General features: G+C 35.5%; 4 protein-coding genes and 1 pseudogene across 5 annotated transcripts in view; 2 read left to right on the forward strand and 3 right to left on the reverse strand.

Moving 5' to 3' along the window:
- LOC105161572 lies at positions 1818-2975 on the forward strand. The gene is made up of 3 exons (XM_011079303.2): positions 1818-1981; positions 2102-2428; positions 2578-2975. Exons 1-3 carry the CDS (start codon positions 1906-1908, stop codon positions 2733-2735), a joined length of 561 nt encoding a protein of 186 aa, XP_011077605.1. The 5' UTR covers positions 1818-1905; the 3' UTR covers positions 2736-2975.
- Positions 4854-6992, forward strand: LOC105161573. The gene is made up of 2 exons (XM_011079304.2): positions 4854-5910; positions 6649-6992. The coding sequence occupies exons 1-2, from the start codon at positions 5438-5440 to the stop codon at positions 6884-6886; spliced, it is 711 nt and encodes a 236-aa protein (XP_011077606.1). The 5' UTR covers positions 4854-5437; the 3' UTR covers positions 6887-6992.
- On the reverse strand, positions 8448-12396 carry LOC105161574 (annotated as a pseudogene).
- LOC105161575 (phosphatidylinositol:ceramide inositolphosphotransferase 1) lies at positions 15953-19779 on the reverse strand. Its single transcript, XM_011079306.2, has 12 exons — positions 19290-19779; positions 19079-19168; positions 18056-18142; positions 17882-17950; positions 17723-17803; positions 17395-17466; positions 17193-17253; positions 17004-17106; positions 16723-16818; positions 16582-16628; positions 16362-16477; positions 15953-16251 (listed from the first exon to the last, which is right to left on the reverse strand). Exons 1-12 carry the CDS (start codon positions 19320-19322, stop codon positions 16171-16173), a joined length of 936 nt encoding a protein of 311 aa, XP_011077608.1. The 5' UTR covers positions 19323-19779; the 3' UTR covers positions 15953-16170.
- The window catches only part of LOC105161576, a gene marked incomplete in the record, with an annotated part of 4162 nt that continues 3024 nt past the window's right edge, over positions 21817-22954 (reverse strand). For both annotated transcript variants that reach the window (XM_011079307.2, XM_020693788.1), the window contains 2 exon segments: positions 21817-22326; positions 22411-22954. In XM_011079307.2, the coding sequence (XP_011077609.1) occupies positions 22039-22326; positions 22411-22954 (832 nt within the window).

Consider the following 22954-nt stretch of genomic DNA (forward strand, 5'->3'; position numbering starts at 1 on the left):
AAACTTTACTAAGTATTTAAATATAAAAGTTAATTAAGATTGTTAAAGATGTAATGAATTAATTAATATTGGAGAAAGGCAATATGAAATAAATAAATATACATAAAAAAATACATTAATATTTGAGTGTTGAATGCAATTAAACAAGTATTTTGGGGTTCAGTTTAAAAAGCACATATAAATGGTCATAAAAGATAATATATATATATATATATATATATATATATAGGACAAGAGATTTAATTAATTGTAGAGTCTTAAAAAGACATTAATTAATAAAGAAACCGAATAATAATAAAACTGTAAGAGGCGATCTATGTATACAACGTAACTCAAAACAGTACCGACGGAAGTAATAATCTTTTCTAAATCCTTTTCTTGTACAAATTAACTTCATACATATATATATATATATATGTGTGTGTGTTTGTGTGTGTGGAATATTAGTAGTCTTGGAGACGTGATAGCCATTCTATGAGACGCAAACCACTTTATTCTTTTTATTAAATCCACCTCAACCTCCATATCAATTCTTCCTATCATTTTCTGGACTTATTAATCCATTTATTTTATATAATAATAATAATTAAAGAGGTAAAAATACTAAATTTTGGAATTACAGTCATATCAAAGTAATAATATATCATACAATTTTGGTTTTCCAATAATTATATACATGGATTGCAATTTTTGTTATACTGAAGCTCAATTAGCGTTTAAAAGATGGACACTTAATTTAAACTAACCTTCTGATATCAGATATGTAATTTCTGATCAATTTATCTCAATATGCTACCTGTTTTTTTTTTTAATAAAAAGATATGAAACTAAAATAATATTTTTTTCTATCATATAATTCCTGACCACAAAAAGATTTCTTACCATAAAAGGAGGGCACCATAACCTATATATTAAAGAAATGAATTTATTAATGCCGCAGGACTTAAGTCTTTGCCCAAACTAAATTCATATAAATATACTGAAAATGCGTGCGTTTCTGTTGACCTATTAATTAATTAAAGAAATATTATTATGTAACGCCCCGGCCCCACTACCTATTTAACTTCAACTCAATAACTAAATTAACGCGCATTCATTTAATTGTTAATTTCTATCAAACTCATCATCTACCAAAAACTAAGGCCGGGGGTTCAATTTGAACAACCTTCAACTCTCTATTTCTCACCATAACTTCCTTAGTTACCAATGTCTCTCTCTAGAGTCATGTGTTCGAAATTTGGGATATTATATTTTAATTATATATAATTATCTGATATTGATGATTACTATATATACTAAAATTGCTACAGCCATCAATAGTTATTATATATAAATATTTGATATTGATAATAATCAATTTATTTAAAAAATAATAATAGTTGATTGTTTTCATTTAAAAAAAAATCTAAATTAAATATATAGAAAAGTTAAATAAACCACAACAACCTCACAATTATAATGGACATATATTATATATAGAGACAAATATCACAATGTTTAATTAATTAAGATTAGGGTCCAAAGTTTGAAAGCTTGACGAATAAAACGTGCATGCAGACATCCGAACACGTCTTCACACTTGATATGCTTCAACTACACTCACAACAAATTTTGTATACAAATATTAAAATAATAATAATAATAATGGTAATATCAAATCTCAAAAATGGAAATCAAGAATCAGGGCAAAAATCAGCACGTCCATTCTTCTCTATACCAATTATGACTCTCCGAGATGCATGCAACCAAACCTTCAGTCCCCCCCCCCCTCTTCACCAATACCTTTACTCCTTGTATATATATATACACAACTCTTCATCCCCCCCTCAAACATTCACATCAAACACTCTCCTGCATATATCTTTCACCTTCAACATCCCCCAATTCCTCTCATCAAACCAATCAATGGCTTCCAAATCATCAATCAAACTCTCTCTCAGTCTCCTCTTCGTTTGCTCTCTCTTCCTCCCAGGAACACTAGGTTTGCATTTAAATATACATTTTCATGCAAAAATATTATTTTGTAGTTGCGTTTTTTTATGATGTATTGTATACAAATCAACACGTACTAAAATGTGTGTGATGGATTTTGTATGCACAGCCGAGGTGGTGTGCGAGGATTTGCCTGAGAATCTGTGTGCCTTTGCGATCGCCGCCTCCGGGAAAAGGTGCGTGCTGGAGAACTATAAGAGTGAGGAAGGAAGCGTTGATTACACATGTAAGACATCGGAAGTTGTGGTGGAGAGATTGGCTGGTTATGTGGAGACTGATGAGTGCGTGAATGCATGTGGTGTTGACCGTAACTTTGTCGGAATATCCTCCGATGCCTTCCTGACACCTGAATTCATCTCAAGCCTTTGCTCGCCTGCTTGCTACCGTAATTGCCCCAACATTGTTGACCTTTATTTCAATCTTGCTGCTGGTGAAGGTAATTACTCTGATTTCTTACTTCTCTTTATCGTCATTGTATTTTTTAAAGTTAATTACTACAGTAGTACTGAATATGCTTTGCTTGTCCCGCGTGAATTTCTCGAAATCTAATCAAAGTATATATTCCTTTTTATCAAAATCCTGCAGGAGTATTTTTGCCAGCACTGTGCGAGAAGCAGAAGACCAGCCCCCATCGTGCGATGTTGGAGCTTCTGAGCAGCAGTGGTGGCGCCGCCGCCTCTGCGGCGGTGGATGAGGCCATTGTTGGATCTCCGGCTCCTGCTCCCGCTCCTTCTGCGATTTAATCCATGTCAAAAATTTACATGTGGAGTTTTGGGCTTATAATTCATTAAATTATTGTAAAGAAAAGAGGAATATTAATTAATGGGCAGAGTGGGTATATATTGATTGATGAGAAAAAGGGAATTTTCTCAGTTGGGTTGTTTGGGATTGGGCTACCTTCTTTTTTCTTTTACCAGTTTTCGTGTGATATTATTCAATGTTTAATATTTGAATTTAATAAATATTATTATCTTTTTACCATTTGCTGATGTCTCAATGTTTCTGCTTCTTCCTTGTGGCTATATATTTTATTTTTTATTATTGTAAATGCTGTTGTGATTAATTAAGAAAAGATAAGCAGAAGATCTCGAGTGTTAGTTGGGCCACACGATTTACATTGTTAACTCACTCTAAATTCCATCAAATTAGTTAGCGAAATTCCACAACCAGACAGGCCCATAAACAAGGCCTGTTAGATATCTTACAATATTTTTGGCTCTGGTGGTGGAAGAATATATTCTATGGGCCTATAGGGTATACTACCGGTGACAGGCCTTTTCCTTTTTTAAGTATTATGTTATTTTATTTTTAAGTATATATAATAAATAATTATTTATAATTTAAAATTATTGTGAACAAAATTAAAATATAAAAATTAATTAATCATATTAAAAAAATAAAAAAAATCGAATTATATAAAATATAAATAATTGAATAATTATATTAATATAAATATACTCTTGTTTGGGGGATGGTGGGGTGGGGGATACGAATTTGGTGTTGCCGGTATGAATATGTAACTATATGTGTTATGAATTATGAGAGTAGTATATTATAATATATGATATAAATTAATAATTTATGCAAATACAAATTTACATGAACGTAACAGAAACACGTGGGAGTAAGAAGTGAGGTGGTCCAGCTGAGGTGAATAACAGCAGATTATGTTGCGGCGAGATTTACTGGGATAGTCACGTGAGGTTTGATTTATTGCAGCAACTGAAAAACCTCGGCCTCTATCTAACTAGCTTCCTTTTTTTTTTTTTTTTCTTTTTTGAATTTACTGACCTCCAACTACTACAATTACTACTACTACATTATCATTGCAATTTCCAAACTCACCACCTACTCTACTCACAATTATCATCACTTTTGGCTGCTCCACAATGCGTCCCTCCATCAACATTATTAATTACATCTCACTTCCAAATTAGATGAAACTATGACCTTTTTTTTTTTTTTTTTTGTTGTTGATTTGGTGATGAAACAATGACTTTATTCTTACTAAAGAAATTAATTCTCAAAATGTAAACTTAACTCATTTTAAAATTAGGCATTAAGCAGGTTAATTAAATTTATTATTATTCCATCTTATATATTCTCTATAATATACATAAAAAAAAAAATGAAGTATCCTCGTATGAGCTATTAAAAACATATGTTTGGCATGGACCATAATGCACATAAAAACGTACAAAAATTGGTTTGGATAGGGTTCGCATTGATCACACACATGTAGCTTTTTTGCAATAATTACCCCATTCCACATTTTTTGCAGAATACATTAATACATCTCTTCACAATTCAAAATTGGTCAGTGGGTGTGTGACTTTCGGCCTCTCTCGAATTTTGACTATTGGGAAAATGGTATATATATTGAAGTGGTGGGATTTAGGTGAAGTCCCATTTTGCTAATGAAATTTTCATCAGATCAGTTGTTTCTTTCTTCTTCTTTCTTTTTTACTTTTTTTTTTTTAATAATAGTGAATGTTTTATAATTGATAAATAAGTATTAAAAATGGATTTTTACTGCAATTTCATGTGAACTTGAACCGATTAAATAAAAAATATAATACACCTTATTATTTGATTGATGTATAATTTTAAAAAAATAATCATTCACATAATTAATATATTATACTTACTATATAATTTATTTGATTCATCTAAATTTAGTTTGAATAAAAATTTCCGCACAAAAAAATCTATACTAGTGTTGCCACTTGCCTTACATAAAGAGAGAAAAGTGGGAGAATATATTAGTTGTAATAATTTTAGGCTAATCAAAATGTAAGCACTCTCCTTTCAAAAAAAAAAAAACATAAATGTAAGAACTCTAACACCCTCTGTGGAAAAAGAAAAGAAATATGTAAGCACCCCCCACACCACTTTAATCTAATATTTCTTTCTTTTTCTCTTCTGTTCTGTACACAATACAATCATCAAATCTCTCTCTCAGAGGACAGAGTACAGTACTTTTCTATTGTACATATTTGTGCATCCAATGTGTTTCTTCATTGTAATTTGTCCTTCTTTACCTTCTTAAAAACCACCTTATTTCTCACTACTTCCAGACATGTCATAACAGAATCACATTGCTTTGCTCTCTCTCTTTCTCTCTGTATTTGTGTTGGAAAGTAAAGCAATCACTTGTAATTGAAAAGAAGTTGCGATGTTGCCAAATTCATCACTCTTCAATTGAATACACAGAAAGAATCTTAAACTTGTTGAGTTGGCTCTTTCAAGATTCATTCTTGAAAGCCTTAATGCACTCTCTGTGCCACAAAACGGACTCTTTTATTCTCTGAAAATTCACAAATACAGAGTCGGGGGATTTAGATTGTCTCAATTCTTAAATGGGTTCTCTGAAAATGGAATCTTGAAGGCTTTTCCTCTCTGTTTGTGCCTCAAAACAACCTGTCGACCATCTGGGTCTCCCAAAATGGCTACTTTAGAAATGCCCCACATAGACCTAGAATGCGGCCGCCGCAGCTCAGCCGGCGTCGGCAGCCCCACCAGTGAAGAGGAGGAGGAAGGCAGCGTCTGTTTCTCCGACGCTGACGAGGGTTCTTGCAACTCGCAGTTCTATTCCACTGCTGGTGGTGATGGGTCTTATGATGATTACAGCATTGGGTATAGCTCTGAGATTTTGGAGGATGGGGCTTTTGAATCTAGGAGAGCCTCATCAGCGGCTGATCTTTCTGACTCCTCAGTAGATATAGAAAGTGGTGGGCTTGTTGAAAAGAAGGTGCATTTGGGGATAGTTGAGAGAGATTGTAGGATTTGTCATTTGAGTTTGGTGAGTAGTAGCCCTGGTTCTGGGGTTGCCATTGAGTTGGGGTGCTCTTGTAAGGATGATTTGGCTGCTGTTCATAAACACTGTGCTGAGACTTGGTTCAAAATCAAAGGAAACAAGTGAGTATCCTGAAACCTCAAGCCCCCCTGAGTCTGTTCCAATTTCGTTCTTTTCTTTGTTGGTATTAAGGATTGTTTGTGAATTTTGATGTTTCTTTTGTGTGGACAAGAGAAACTTATTTGATCTTTCTTCCTTCTTTACTTAATTGTTTTCTTCTGTATCACTTAACTGTGCCTGTTAACTTTTCTCCTGTGATTCCCTGTTTGTAATAATAAAAACAGTGAGGCAAGAGTAAAGCAGTGGCAAAGAATTGCTTAAAGTTGTAATTACACTGACAATTCCCCTCTATTCTGAGGCCTTTTTCTGAAGTTCAGCTGCTGGCTCTTGTTTGCGAATTCTCCTTCTTGGTTATAATTTGGTGGTCCTCCCCACTGCGTATTTCAATGCGTATTTTCAGATTCCAAAAATTCTCATTGTTTTATTCGTTCAACATCGATCACGAAGACTTCTTTGAAAACTTGCACTTTACTAGCATTCGTATGAAATCTGGAAGACTGTGCAACTTTTTAGCATCAATTGTTGGGAAAAATCAGTTGAATTCGTCGTATAATCCAAGTAATTGATTAAAGGAAGTGCTTATACCGGCGATCTGTAATTCTTGTTTGTGAAAGATTGGATTTCACCATTGATGAGTAATTCTCAGTGAAGTTCAATTAATATTGTGGTCTACTGCATTTTCAGTTTCAGTTCTTGGCACTTATCAGTACACTTTGAGTCTAATAACATTGCTGCTGCAGGACTTGTGAAATTTGTAATTCAGTTGCACGAAACGTTGTTGGCCCTAACGACATTGAGGCTGCACAAGTAGCCAGCGAGGGTAGTCTTGTTGCATCGGCTGCATCCTCCGTTCCAGCACCCTCTGCTACAGAGACACGAAGTTGCTTAACCGGCCACCGTTTCTTAAATTTTCTTCTTGCTTGTATGGTGTTTGCTTTTGTCATATCTTGGCTCTTCCACTTCAACATCCCTTCATAGGTTTTGTGTAAAACTTCATGTACAAGATAATTGGGAGAGCCTGTAAAGATGATTCCAGACTTGCACCAGTCCTATTGCATGCTGCATCTGTATCTCTGATTGCCTAGTTCCAATTGTTTATCTTTTATCAAGATAATTACATATACACTCTTGACCTAATCTCTATTTACACAATTCATCCATGTTTTTTGAAAAATTGGACATACGGCCATCAAGATTGTCAACATTATTTACACAATCGCTCTTGTTTTTTAGAAAATAATACACATACTCCCAAAACCGTCAACATCATTACACAAATTATCCTTATATTTTGGCTGTCGGGTAATTTGTGTAATTACAGGAATGACATGATGACTTGTGTAACTAGATTATAGATCATAAGTTGACTCCAAGCTCAATTTTTTTGGGTAATCAAGCCAAGAAGTGCTTATTTATAGACGGGACGGATATATAAAAAATTAAATATGCTTACCAAATTTGAAATAAAAGTTGGATTCGAAAATGAATTAACATTGGATTTGATGAATTTATTATTTACCAACAACAAGGCATTGGCTTTTTCTTCACTGATAAAAATGGAGCTCAAATATTGAAAAGATTCACTTAAAATGGTATTAATCTCAAATTATGAAGAATTAAGTACAGTTTTAAACCTGTCGCCAAATATAGCGTAACCCAGAAGTGCAACACACTGAGGACTAATCTTCTGAGCTGTAATGTGCCATCACTGTTTGATGTTCATACAAACTCTGTTTGGTGTGGTGGGCTTAAGCTTAGGGTTTAAGTCGCGAAACCCTGTGGCAAGATTTTGATTTGCATTCCTATTTGAACTGCACTTCCAATTTTGATTTCTCGAAAATCTCATTTGATTTCTTTCTCGCCGTTTCTCCATTTAAGTAATGGCTCCCAACAACGCAAACAACCCTTGTGCTCTCGAGAGAGAGCAGGTGGTTCTTTTATGCTCTGACTCGCGAACACATAAGATGTGGGTGCATGTTTGACGATAATGGGCTTCGGCATTTTGAGGATTTTCTATTTTTGTTTGGTTTAATCTTTTGTTTCAGATTATTGGGATGACGGAATATAGAGTTGACATGTTTAACAAGTAGGTAACTGTGCTTTGTGTTTGTGAAAATGCCCCATGGGCGAAATCGCAAAACAATGGCGTTTGTGTTATCTGCCTTTGAGTGAAACTTACTGTTTTACTGGTGGCTTCCTGATTGTGGTTAATAGTATCTTTTGATTACGAATGGAAGCTTGTTTATCGAGAATTTTAATGCTGTTGTAGTGGACCAAACAGGAGCAATAAAAATCGCTGACTGGTTTTGCTTGCCAAACTTGTAAGTCACATTCATTGATCTTTTAGATGTACAATTTGTTAATCTATTGGGTGGTTTGCTTATTGCAGCTATAATTGGGTAGTCCTGTATTTCACTAATTTTATTACAACCTGAATTGCATAACAATGTATTAGCAACAAATATGTTTCGTCCCATTTCTTTGCTACATGCAAAACTATATCCAGACCTCTAAAATATCAGGGTTTTTAAGTAACAGCTTCTTGAACATTAACGAATTTTCATTCCACAAGACTCGCAAGGCTCAAAGAACGAGAGCTGAAGTTCACAAACTTCAGAAAATGAAATAGCAATCAATTTCAAGTGATCTTTTGGTCTTTGAAGCGGAGGAGATAGAAGCGCTAAACAGATTGAAGGTAATAATCTATACAGTTTTAATTTCTTTTTCTTGTGGCTTCCAAATTTGTGGCTTCTCTGAGTGATTGTTGAGCATCATTTTCCATTCCAAGAGCAAAAAGTGAAGCTGCTTGTAGGTGAAAGGCAGTTGGCCACTCCGGTGATACCACCAGAGCTTGCATGGCGTCCCCTAGAGCTTCATTAGCCATGTCACTCATTAAATAAGACAAGCAACGGCGAGCATAGACAGTCGGAGATACCATTGTACCACCATCAATGAACTACACCAAACACAACATTCGTTCAGTTGAGCCCTTTTCTGGAACAATATGCTAACTCCCCCATAAATACATAGAACCGAAAGGGGGCGAAAAAAGGAATCTTTTTATGGTTAGTAGAGTTTGATGTTTCTCGTAGTATAGCAGATTTTTGTATTTCGAAGCTGTTCCAGACTGCAAGTACTGGAAACATCTTAAGGTATTTGTTATCAAATGATTATAATTTACGCAGATTGTCTCCAGCATCCAGTTTGAGTGGATAAGTTTACCTGTGTATAGGAATCGATGGCTGTGGTAAAATCCTTTGCTCGAAAAGCAGCATCCCCCTGCTTTTTGGAATTCAAGGTCTCCTGCATTTGATTTGTCCACATTTGGAAAGATAGCTGCATGGAAAGAGAAACTCAGTGATTGAAGAGTATCTAACTGACACTGCAATGCAGCTTTTAGAAAAGAGAAACAACAATTTGAGATGTAAATATGAAGCTGAAAAATGAGAACTACAGATTATACCAAAATATGTTCCCATGTTCCCCAAAGGGAATGCGATGAGGAATTTTTCATTTGCAAGTACTATGTGATATAGAAGAGGAAAATGCTAACCTCGTTAGCAATTCCTTCATCGTCCTTGTATCCAGTTTTGTCCAAGATTTCGTGTATGGCAGTGAGGTCCATTCTCAAGCATGCTTCACCCATGGGAGATAACTGTAATGGCTGCGTACAGTTTGTATTTCCGAACCTGATTTGTACATTAATAAGAAAATTACTTAATTCGTCCTGCTCATAGACGAAGAAGTTCTTCCGATTATTTACACAGATGAAATGAAGCAAAATGTTACATAGTTTTTATCCAAGGTTTCAAACTCCATAAAAGTTTCACATGATATTCTGCGAGTACTGGAGAAATTCGCTGAGTGTGAATGAGGAGTAATTAGAAGTGCAAGCATATGATAGTGTGATTTTTCAAGCCTTTACAAGGAAACCAAGTAATCTATCTGAAATTAGAAAATCATACACAGCTGCTGGAGAAAGTGACTCTACTATTTGATCATACCTCAGTTTCTTTCTGAAGAGACATGAGAGAAATAACAAGAGACTTGGCATTTGGCCTTTCTCGTGCTTCATATTGCAAACAGCGGGTAGCTAACTTCACCAACTCAGTTCCATCATCGTTTGAGAAATGACCCTCCAAACAAGAATCCATGAGCATCAGGAAGTTCTTGCCTCGAATAAGATCAAGTGCCTGCAAGAAGAGTCAAGAATCAAATAAGGTCCTGCAAAATTATCTTCAATTGATTGAACTCCAAAAGCTTCAAATTTCAATTTTGGTTCCACAAAGCATTTCATTTATTAAGCATGTTTTTGACATCTAAAATTGTCTTCAGCAGGTAGCAACCTTCTCAACTGAGTCAATAAACAACGGGGATTGAACAGACAAGTGAATCGAATCCATAGTAATTTTCATATTTGAAAAGGAAAACGTACATGGCTTGGAGGTATATGCTTGCCACTTAGAAGATCTAGCAGCATGGTCCCGAAGCTATACACGACACTTTCTGGAGTCACTCTTCCTGCAGGGGAATACAATACCGAACTTATCATCATTCAGAGAAATGCATGATGAAACTCAAACGACCAAATTACAACAAGATTTGAGCACCTTCTCAACTCTCGATACACTACAAGAAAGGAAACAAAGAACTATGCAGAACAAGATTACAAGTGCATGAAGATGGAAGAACATTACTATTTGAGTATGCATATATACCAGTTCTCAAGTACTCTGGAGGAGTGAAAGCTAAGTTTGTGCTGTAACTTTTGCCATCTCTACTATTCTTCATCAAACCAAAGCAAGAGAGCCTCGGATTACCATCCTGTAGACAAGTGGCCGAGGATAAGACCATACAGTGTCACGAACTTCTAAATAGAGGAGGCAAAATTTGCAGTCGAAATCGACCTGATCAAACAAGACTCTGTAAGCATTAAGATCATGATATAATGCCCGCCCTTTACTGCTGCAGTATTCAAGCGCTTGCGCCAAATACAGGGCCACCCTCAATCTCATTGCCCATTTCATTGGCTGGTTCTCCCCTATTCGATTCAACCACGGCATATATCAGAATCTAATCCACCAAATGTTGAATCAACTTTTACACAGTTATGATAAATGACAAAGCAAAAACTTAAAAAAGCATCGAAATCCCCAGTCCCAATCATTTTTAACAGTTTGAACCCGTTCACGATCCTTCGCCACCTCCAAACCACACCTTATATGCAAATTGGATCTCAGAGATGTAAAGGAATCTTCTACAGGAATTTTCTTATTAAACATGCCAGATTGTAATGAGTTAACATATGAAACTCACAATGAAACAAATGCTTTGCCAGAGTCTCATTCGGCATAAACTCTGCCACCAGCAATCTTTCCTCCCCTTCGCAGCAACATCCGATCAGATTTGCTAATCGTTCACTTCTCAGGTTCCCCACTGCCTTAGCCTCATCCTTCAACAGCCCACAAAGAAATATTACAAGACAACATTTAGGAAAACCGAAAAAACATCATCTCTCCCTTAAATTCAAAAACTGATCTTGATCCTTGATTAGAAGAAGAGCCCACAACAGAGCTTGTGTTACGATGACTATATCAAAAACTAGAAAGAAGTTCACACATCCTGGTCTTACAACAAAAGGAAAAACATAAAAGAAAGCTCTACTTTACCAAGCAAATGTATCAGCCCTGGGAAAACATGATCAGAAAAGAAAACAACAGCAACAATGATAAAATATACAAACCAGGAATTGGCGAGAATCAGGCCAAGCAGATTTATTGAAACGCTTAACAGCAATCCAGCGTTCATTTTCAAGCAAGCCTTTGTAAACTACATTCGGGGCCTTCTCTCCATGCTCTGAAACAATGTTATCTGAAGAAAACCCATTTGTTGCAGCTTTCAGCTCGTCCCAGCTAAACTCTCTGAAGCTTGGCAATGAATCTTTCTCTCCATTCTCTACAAAACCCAAAGGGTGTACATTAGAAAATATCCCATTCTGACAAAAACCCACAAAACGAAAACCAATCAAGATTGTCACACAGGCACAAATAAACCAACCCAGATCAGAGGATTGAGGAGCAGAGGACTTGAGGTGGGAATGCCACCAGCAGAAGGAAAACTTGGAGCACCGGGCACCCATTTGACAGTGACAAAGAATTGTGCAGATACTTTTAGCGTTGAAAAGAGAAATAAGAATAAACTCTTGTCTTAGTATCAGCACTCAAGATCAAGCATCGAGATGTCTGTGAAAAATGAGATCTTTTTAGTTTTGTGGATCCAAGAATAGAGATAGTGGTAAAGCTTTGAACTTTCACATTTCAAGAACATGCATTATAAGCATGGGGTGTGTGTGAATTGTGCATACTATGATGATTTTCATGTGTTTGGGCTTTGGTGAACAGTAGTACTCTTAAGTGTGCTGTGTTTGCACAAAAAAGTGTGTCCTTTTCGTTTTAGCTTTCTGCTTTATTTATGCTGTCTTTCAACTACCTCATCATTCTTCTTTTGCCTTATTCCTGTCTAATAGTTGGCGGGATTTTTCTTTCTTTGGAGGGTTTAGTCATAGTTTAATCTGTAGATATAGGAAACACTACAGTTTCTTTGTGTTCGTAATTTCAAGAAATGTGAAAAATGGGTAGATTATGAATTTGTATTTCCAAAATTAGCTCAACACATTCTATACATGTATCAAATAACTGAAAATAAAAAGAAACACTCTGCAAAAGCAGGAAAATTTGAAAGAACTCTCAACATCCCTACCAACTACAGTTTAACAATCTAAAACAACTTGGAAATTGAAAGAATTTCTTGTAGAAGCTGTTGAAAACAAAATCATTTATACAGGGTTTGATTCGATGGATTTGGAGGTAAAAATTTCAAATTCTTAAAAAACAAAATTTTGCAACTGTCTGAAAATTTTAAATATTTATGTCAAATTCGAATTTTTCTATCCAAATACAACACTACTGTTTAACACTACAATTGCAGTATGTGCATGTTATAATCTTGTTGAGATGAAAGTGTACAGTGTGGTGCAATTCCATAAACTTTAATCCAATAATACATCCCCAGGATTTTATAATGAATAAGATAAGCATTTTCAATTGTTTATAGAGTCCCTACCAAAAAAAAAAGAATACCATGTGACACTTTTTTCAAACTAAATGAAGAAGAGAGGAAACCTTTGAAATGATAGAAAAATATTGTTGGGCTGTTTCTGAGTAATAAAATTTCATTCCAAATGAACTTTTTCGGTGCAGGTCAAAGTCAAGAATTCTCGTATGTCTGTTTCTCCTTAATTGAACTTTCACGACCGCTATACATAATTAAGATTAATATGTTGTTGGACTTGGTCAAAATCCAAAAGTTGTTTGAGTAGAGTTCACCTCCTCCAAACCCGGTCTTCTCCAAGACAATTCTTTCTTAAGCAAATTGTTGTTTTGTTGTGGTTGCAGTCCATATGGTGATGGACCCCTCCCCGTACTCTGTACATCGGGTATGACCCTGCAAACTGACAAATCTGTTGGAGTTGTTGTCGGTGAAAGAGACAAAGTTTTTCACAAGAAAATCTCATAAATCAAAGGAGTGGAGTCGAGAGCATGAATTCTCCAAGGGGTTGAATGCAATTTACTTTGTGTTTTATGTTATATTAATAGAGGATAAATTATTGTAGTTTTTTGCATTGTTAAATTGATGAAAAGTTGTAGTCCAAAATATGGGATTTGTAGGAGACAAATAGGTATAGTAATAATGTGTGGTGTTGACTAAGTAATAATTGAGTTAGGAGTGGAGGCAACAGAATATGGGGGAGTGGGGAATAATAGAAGATGATGAGTCATGATATCAGCATTCAGCACTGCTCCCTTCCGCCTTATTCATTCATAATCAACCCCCAAATTCTGGACCTTTTACATATACACAAAACTCAAATTTAAGCTCTTAAAAAAATTATCCAACGCAGCCACGGAAAGAAGGCATAATAATTTGTACCACCCACATTGGGATCAAAGCCACCCTTCTTTACAATCGAATGGACTTATCATAACATATAAGGATAATAATCTTTATTTTTAAATAATTACGTATACATTCATAAAAAATATTAATATTATTTATATAAATTATTCATATTTTTAAAAAAATTACTCATACAACCCCTAAAATGTCAATAATATTTCATAAATTATATCTATTTTTTGCTTATCATGAATGATTTATGTAATTAAATAAAATATAAAAAGAATTTATATAAATAAATCATATTTTTTAGTGTAATTATAATTATCCGTAATATTTATGCATTTCTTCTCTCTATTTCTCTCCCACATAGGGGTGACAGGCAAGTTGAGCCAGTTCGATGTGGTGCTCGAGCCTAAAATACTCTGTTCAGTAGCTCACGAGTCAGGACGAGTTTTTTTTTTCAATATTTTTTATATTTTAAATTTTTCTTGTATATATTTAACTCATATATTATAATTATTAAGTAATATCACATATTTCTAATTTAGCTAATGATAAAATATGGTAGAATTATTTATATATCTAGTTTCTATATAAAAATAAGCTTAATCAACAAGAGAATAAGTTCATAGTATATATTATTTTATATTAATTATTGATTTTATAAATTATCTAATAGTTGAAGAAAATTAAGAATATATTTTTGTTAAAAAGAATTTGGGCTTGTCAATCTAACATAAGAAATAAAAATTCTAAAATAATTTTTATTTTAATAATAATTAAAAAAATAAAGCTCGAGTTCGAGGGAGAATTTTTTTTGCACTCCCACGCACAAAATTTTTTAGAATTTTGTGTTGAAAATTGACAAGAGTACATTATATATATATATATATATAGAGAGAGAGAGAGAGAGAGAGAGAGAGAGAGATTTGAATGGTTAAATTAGGGGAAGATGAATGAATGCATAATGCATAGGTGGAGTGGGGCAGGCAATGCAATGCAAGACTCTTATCCTTCATTTTGATATATAATAGACTATAATATAATAAGGGCGGGCGACAGAGATACACATGAAAGGGAGATCACATGGCTAAGCAAAACTAGCTGTGCACACCCCATTTCCAATACACAAATTCTACCCCACTCCCATCAAAAGACAACTTGAATGAGAGAGAATTATTATATTTTTGAGAAAGAAAAGGTAAAAGGTAAAAGGTAAAAGGTAAAAGGTGTGTGTGTCTGTGTTGGGGGTGAACAACCAATTCGCTTATGCTACAAGGCTTGGGCTTGCTCTAAGTGAATGGGCTTCAGAGCCCAAAGTTGACCCATCCACCCATGACCCTTCTTCATCGCCCATGAAACTATATAACTTGATTCACTTTCTTTCCTTACATAAACTCTCTCTCCCTTCATCCCTTAGACAAACAATCCATGCCTTACAAGTTATCATCGCTGCTGCTGGTGAGGCTGATAAACTGAACCTTAGTTCTGTATGCTGTAAAGTGAAGTTGATAGCACTCTGACAACAAATTTGATTTAGGTAACTTAGCATATGCCTAAATCATCAAATCCAACAACCACCTTCTAAATATGTGAATTTGATAGCAACTCTCAGTTTGCTGAAATGGCCATAAAATTTGACAGTGAAACCTTACAAAAACATGACAGAAGAGATGAAGGGAAAAAGACACGCCACGCCCCTCCCTGCCCCGCCCCACCCATAACAAAATTTTATATGGGAGTCTTGAGTTTTGAACATGATGATCCCAGTCCCACTAATGCTAGCACATGGGATTTCTTCATTCTCTAGTAAAGATATATATACATCCATCTGCGTCTATCAGCCATGGGTTTCCCTCCAACTGCACTGCAAGAATGACCCTACCACCACGCAACATTTCTTGTTTCCTCTGTGCTGATTATAATACAGGCCAGAGCTATTGTGGATCTATACAGTTTTCTACGACAATGGCTGACAAGGGCAAATGCAAGTTTGCCTCTTTGTCGTCTATTTCACTAAAACCATACATATAAACTTGATAAGAAATGGGAAGTAAATAAGCGAGAAATCAGGTAAAGAACGACTAGAAATTGGGAATTCCGTGATGCATTATGGTGTTGTTGACGAGATTGCAAGTACTACAAAACTATGAAAAGCATAACCAGGAATTCATGATGCTAGGATTACATATGATGTTTACCAGTCTCCTAGAACTGTCTAGGAGATGGGTTTTCCAGAGACCCAAGTACAATGACCAAGACCTATGCAGTTTGAGTAGTTGCATGGATGCATCCTTCGTTAATCATACACCATTAATAACTGCTTCAACATGCACAATGTTTCCGTCTTCCATGATTTTGCCATTGATTTGGGTTCTTGGCCTCTGAACAGGACAAAAGAGCAATGTCAAGAAAACTTATGTAACTAAAATTGTAGAAAGCAGAGTCATCCCAAGATCAAGAGAGAAGGGATTGTAGGAGCAGTTGTATATACCCAGTCCGCAGAATCCCCAGAATTTCCATTCAGGAGTTTGTGATTCTCTTCTCTCTTGCCATCCTTGCTCAACGGCAGCAACAGCGCTGCAGCTCCATTGGAACGATCAGGCAGTTCTGCAACCAGGTCAGGGTTGAACTTAAAACAATGAAAACACCAGGCAGTGAAGAAAATGGAAATAAGGCAAATATGAGTATTCGGGAAACAATAAATGCAAAACCTGGCAACTTCTTGTCTATAAAGAACACAACCAAATTAACAGTGTACCTGCAATGAAATCATGTGCTTGTGAATCCATCATCCTAACATTAGAATTTACAGGCTCTCTAAGTCGACATGTGCAGGTTAAATAATAACTTACCATGCCACAACGACATCGACAGTGTAGTGCTTACGAGATGCAACAATCAACAAGCTCTGAATCACAACTATGGACCAAGCACAGTTCTTCACAAACCTGCCAGACCAAACCAAGGTACATGTTATAACATATACAATAGTTGTTGAATTAGGCTTCAGTTAAAAATTGGCTTAGAATTTAAATTCAAGAGTAGCACCACCCCCCGCCCCCCCCGGCCGCACCCCAAAAAAGAAACAAAATTATATCTTCTTAAAATTCAACAAGAGATAGCTAGGTCTGACCTCCGAGTGCCATATTTATGGTATGTCCGCACAAAGACCAAAGAGAATATCATGTGAGATGAGAATATCAAATCACCGCAGCCATAAAGCACTCCCCGTGGAACTGCACAACCAAAATGGGCAAGCAATCAAATATTTCTTTGACATTGGAACACCAAATGGCAGACAAACAAGGAAATAATCACCTACAATTAATTAATAGAACTTCTAAGATACTATCAGGGTGAGGCAGCCTAGCGAGCTTTGAGCCCTACATCATTCAGAACAAACTTTCCAATATAAATTGTATAGTTCACTTATAAATTCTGCAGGAAATAACAACATAGATCTTCAGCAGAAAATAAGAGCACTCACATTGAGTGAAAAAGGGAAAAACCAAGTCAACTTTTACCTCTCGACAATGATAGTTTGGACCAGGTAGCTGGGTAGCATAGAAAGTTATGATCCGAAGAATTTGACAAGCCTGCAGCAAAGTTCACAAAGAAAATAAATGATAAATACACTAAAGATCAGTACTTTTTTGTCCATGGCATTCCAAGATGCAGATTAATTAACCGTTGGGTTTTCCCCTCCCCTGTACACTTATACGCATGCCATCTACAAATGAAAAACTCTAGAAAACTTATTAAGCTTCAATTATTTGATACATAAATATGATTAGAAGTTCACAAACTTCTACGTGCAGAAAGACTTTTAAGAAAGTGACAAAATGAACGTACAACTAAGAATGCCAACACCCTGCACCATATCAGGACAGTGTAGATCTTCTTGCTCTTCAAAATGAAAGGATGGAAAGTCCACTGCATCGCATCATGAATATCTAGAACGTTATACTTAAAAGAAGGATTAAAATGTTATCTAGTACTGTGAAAACTTACCAAGAAAAAAGATAGAAAAACTACGGTAAACACACTTTCACTAATGTAAGCTCTGTCTGGACCAAGTTCCTACAGTGTGAAAAAGTTTAAAGCATAAGATAAAATCTCAGGAAAAAGCAAGTATGTGAATGGTAACATTAAGCCACAAAACTATAAAAATAATGCATGCTTTACCGGAAGAAGATAGAAGCCAACATCCTGAAGAGTTGGTCCTGGTCGATGTAGATAATGAACTCCTCGGGCTGCCAGTCCATGGAGGTACTGATCAAAGGCATCATAGACAGACGCTCATATCAGATCAATATAGCCCGCAGATGCCCAGAGGAATAAGCAAAAGGACACAGAAGAATAAACTAAAGCTAATGCCACACAGGCAAACTTCAACCAAAGTAATTATCCATCGAAGGGCTATTAATTTGTCAAATAACAGACTTGAACACTTTCTGGTCTTCCGATAGAAAGAAATACGTTAACTCCCAGCCACAACATTTTCTTCCAGAAGTTGCATTCCTAGCATCTATGCTGAACAACGTCAAAAGTAAACATGAAATTTGAGCTATTCATAATAAGTTGCAGAAAAGCATGATTCATTTGATTATAGAAGATCTCAGGACATAAAACCATACGGTCCACTTCAGGAAAAATTCATATTGCTTTGTCATGTGAAAGTAGAAGCATCAAAAAGCACTAAATAAACCACATATTGATCCTGTCTCCAGTTTGGAAATAAATGATAGTAGAAGTTAACTTTAGCAACATCCATCAAGGGGACAGCTAGAACTTACTTAATCCAAGTACATTACATAATATAGACACAAAATATCCCTAGAATTTAAATAATAGAAACTAAAAACATGGTTTTTCGCCATAGTTCACAGAATTCCAGCAATGGGCAAAATGACAAGCAGCACGAGTGTTTTCTGTCAATTTCAATCTTTAATTTGAATTGGTTGACAACTCAGGAAAATCAAATATTTGTCAATAAATTAAGATATTTAGAACAACAAGTTCTTGATAGCTTGAGTTTGAGGAAAAAAAGTCATGATTGGTTCAGGAATATGTTTTCTCATATTTCCACCATAAAAATTGTCAATTCAGTTCCAGCGCTTACTAAGGGAATTGCTGTGGCACAATCAAACCATTTCAGGCAAGCAAGCAGATATTCATCAATAAATACATACAATAGTACAAACAAACCTGAAAGATGATACCCCCCAAAATATACTTCCAATTTTGTGCAAGAAGTTTGATTTCTGTAGCGGTCTCCGAACAAATTCTCTTCCATAACTTCTCATGGAAAAATCAAGAAAAAAAACAGGTAAATGAAATTAATCACATAAAAATAACATGAAAATCAAACTACCAAGAAAGCAAAAAATTTACTAAGACGACCGGCAAAAAGGCATACCTTTGAAGCCTCGCGACCAATGTAAAACGACATCTTCTATGTGGATGGCAACCAAGAACAGTGCCATATTACATCACAAACAAACCCTTCTGAGAATCAACATGCTTCATCTTCAATAAAAGATAAAACTTTCCTTTATTTACAAACACCCTGATCAAGAATCCACCAGCAAACCAAAGAATCGCTCGCCCTCGAAGATCTAAACAAGCCAAAACCCAGTTTCCAAATTCAGGTTCTTGGACGATAATGGCAAATTCTTCCACTGGTACAGCGCAAAATATTTGAATGATTGAAATTAAAATCGCAGAAAGGCAACCTTCTTTTTCTCTCTCCTAGTTTTTTCTTCTCTCTCCTAATACTTTTGTTTTGATTTGTCTCCTATGTCTGCCAAACCCGATAGTTGAACACGGAGAACAGTTGACAGTGAGGGCAGAGACGAGAGAAAATTTTGCTAGAAAGATTGAACTTTTATGCAAATTGGAGGAAGAGTGAAATCCAATTTTTATATTGATCATGCAACAACACATTTATAACCATCTTTCTTTTTATTTGAACGAGCAGTTACTTTTCATTTTGACCCTTACTATGATTTGTTTAAGGTAATGTTAGGCAAAAATGATGACATTTTTAAATGCTAAAACATGAAAATATGAGGGTGAAAATATTGGTATTTAATGTAAATAATGAAAGTTTCGAATCATATTAGTAGCATTCTTCCATCTGAAAAATATTAATGCACAGAAGATCCATCTATTTGAAACAATAAATTTGGCAACAAACAATTTCGTCACAACTACCGCCCTTTAATTTAAATGTAGCTATGCCACAAATTTAATTTGTGGCGGTTGTTCTTTTGAAAATTTGGCTTATGATTCAAAAGTTGGAAAGGCCCAAGCCCACAGTTCCCAAACCACCCACCTGGATGGCAACCCAATTTTGCTGTCTTGGCCCATTTCTCGCCCTATATTCGTTAGCCGGCCTACTCCTCATTCAATCCGATTCTTTACCTAATTAAACTATTAAAGATGTCTTTTTCTCTTTTTGCAGATGTAACTCTAAAACCTAATTATCTCCTCTCACTCTCTCTCTCGTCTCCTCGTTTCTCCTTCCTCTCTCTGGATCACCACCATTGTCTTCTCTGTTCTCGACTTTTTTGCCCCATCGTCTCTCTCTTCAGCATAAGTGTTCTTCTCCTATAAATACTCCAGTGGTTTTCTGATGAAATAAGAAGAATGAAAGAGAAGCAGAATAAGAATTGCTAAGTGAAATTCTTCTATGTGGTTCTAAGTGAAAAATTTGAATGTTTTTGTGGATCTATGTGATTGAACCTTTGTAGCTAGTTTTGTCCTTTATGGATAGGCCTTGGTGGCGTGTTTGGGCATAGCAACCGGTGTGTGGTTGTCGGCCTTGGTGGCTGTTGGCTATTTTCATCGAATCTGACTCCCTGAGCCATTATCTAATATGTCTGTTCTTGTTCCTAATTCACTGTTGATATTATTCTTTTATTGTATTTATGAGATCTGTAATTATTTGTTCATTTTTGTTGTTATATTGGCTTGTAAAATATTAGGGGTATCGTAACCCACAATTCTTTTATAATAGTTGAGTAGGGTTTTTATCCTTTAAGCTCATCATTGGTGGATAAATTTTCAATAGCAAATAGTTTTATTATCAACGTATTGGGTCAAGTAAAAAATTAAATTGTTAAGATAAAAAAAGTATTACATGATTATAATAAATAATTTGAGTTAAAATACTTAATGCTGTATTATTGATGTATTACACATAGTAATTAAAAGAAATGAATTATCTTTTGCACACCTAGCAAAAAATTTGTAAGAAGCAGACAAATTTTGTTCCTCCACGTCTTATCATTAATACTTAAGTTTGTTAGTAACAAGTAGCAAAAATAAAATAATATTTTGGACTTGTTTACAGGATTGACAATTAATGTTAAGCATCTTGAAAATACTCTAAATTTTTAGAGAGTAGTTAGATAATAATGGAAATTTCTCAATTTAGTGAATATAAGATGGGAAAAATATCTTCTAGAATAGTTTAGAACGCTTCTAAAAGTATTCAATTTAAATGATTTAAAATTTGAATTTGAATATTTTAATGGTCCCCAAGCCTATATATTTATTTGTTTAACAAATTAACTTTGAAAATGTCAAGTATTTGCACATGATTCGATTTTCATTTAAGTAGCGACTTCTTTCTCATCAGAACATTCTTCTCAATTGTTTGCTTCTCGTCCCTTTGGGTCCACTCAAAATGTAGACCTACGACTATTAATATTTTAGATTATTTTTCAGATGTAAAAATACGATTTTGACTTAGAGATATGTAAAAGAGTCAAAATGTGATTAATATGACAATTAAGTAACAGCTTATGATGCAGTAATGAAATGGCAGCCTCACTCTCACCCACTGCACCCACCACCCTTGCTCCATTACTCGTCTCCATCATATCTCCAAATTTGACGCATCTATTTTCAACTTTGGACTGCTCACTGCTGATTAGACATATTGATGAACACATTTCCTTTTTCTTCTTTTGTTCTAAATTCAGAATGAAGGAACCAAATTTTGAAAAAATGCATAGTTTTTACCGCATAAAATCTAACTGTATGGACCAAAAACGATGGATACAAGACTACACAAGTTATAATGGGAAAATGATGTCTGATGCCGACAAGACACTCTCTTTGAGAGATACAAATGGCGCGCCCCTTGCTGCCGGCCGGCCTTAGATTCTTCCAGCTGGTGACAAGGGTGGGCATGTAACGTACTCTGCAGGGACTTGCGCTTGGAATGTGCTGGCTTTCTTCATCTGATCAGTTCCCGCAATTGCTTTTGGAGAATGTTTTGTGTCTGATTGGTCTCTGGTATCGAAGATATCCAAAAATTTCAGACAAGTTATGTATGCTACGCATGTAGCAAATGCCTCTAACAAAGATATTGATGCATCCAACTGAATAGAGTATAACCCATTCCTAAATGGCTCCAAGCTGAAAACGGGCTTGCCTGATCCACCCTGTAAGAAGCAAGCACAAAATGATCATGTACTCAATTTCGAGGTAGAAGAGGATATCTTTTACATGAAATGTTATAACAATACCTGAACAGAAAGATCAACACGATCTGATGTTTCCAGAGTCTTGCTGCCTTTTCTATTGTCAGTAAGGATTCGTAAGTTGCAGCCGACATCCCAACCTCCACAGTCGCATGATCCACCAGATCTCCACCGACTAATTAACGATGAAGGTGTACCTTTAATCGGTGAGCCATGAGGAGCACCAGGGAGAATAACCACCATGCCATTAGAGTTCTTATTTTTTCCTGTGTCCAATGTCTCTTTTGGTACAGACCCCTTATGCTCTCTTTCATTGTTCAGTTGGCTCCTATCACTTAAATCTCTGACATTAAGCTCTTCACTTGAGCTCTCCACAACTATAGCTGCCATCTCCTTGTTCACCTGCCCAGATTCAACATTATTCAAGACAAATTCTCTTGCAACACCCTTTGGTTGGTAGGAGGCCGAACTCTTCATCTGGCCAACAATATTATAGCCAAGGCTGCAATTTTCGCTCTTCAATCCTTGACTTATCCAGTTCATGCTCTTTTTCTTAATCTCATGGACAGAGTAAAATGCATAAATCATG

This window comes from Sesamum indicum, linkage group LG5 (assembly GCF_000512975.1).
Source record: "Sesamum indicum cultivar Zhongzhi No. 13 linkage group LG5, S_indicum_v1.0, whole genome shotgun sequence".
In the NCBI taxonomy this organism is placed as follows: Eukaryota; Viridiplantae; Streptophyta; class Magnoliopsida; order Lamiales; family Pedaliaceae; genus Sesamum; species Sesamum indicum.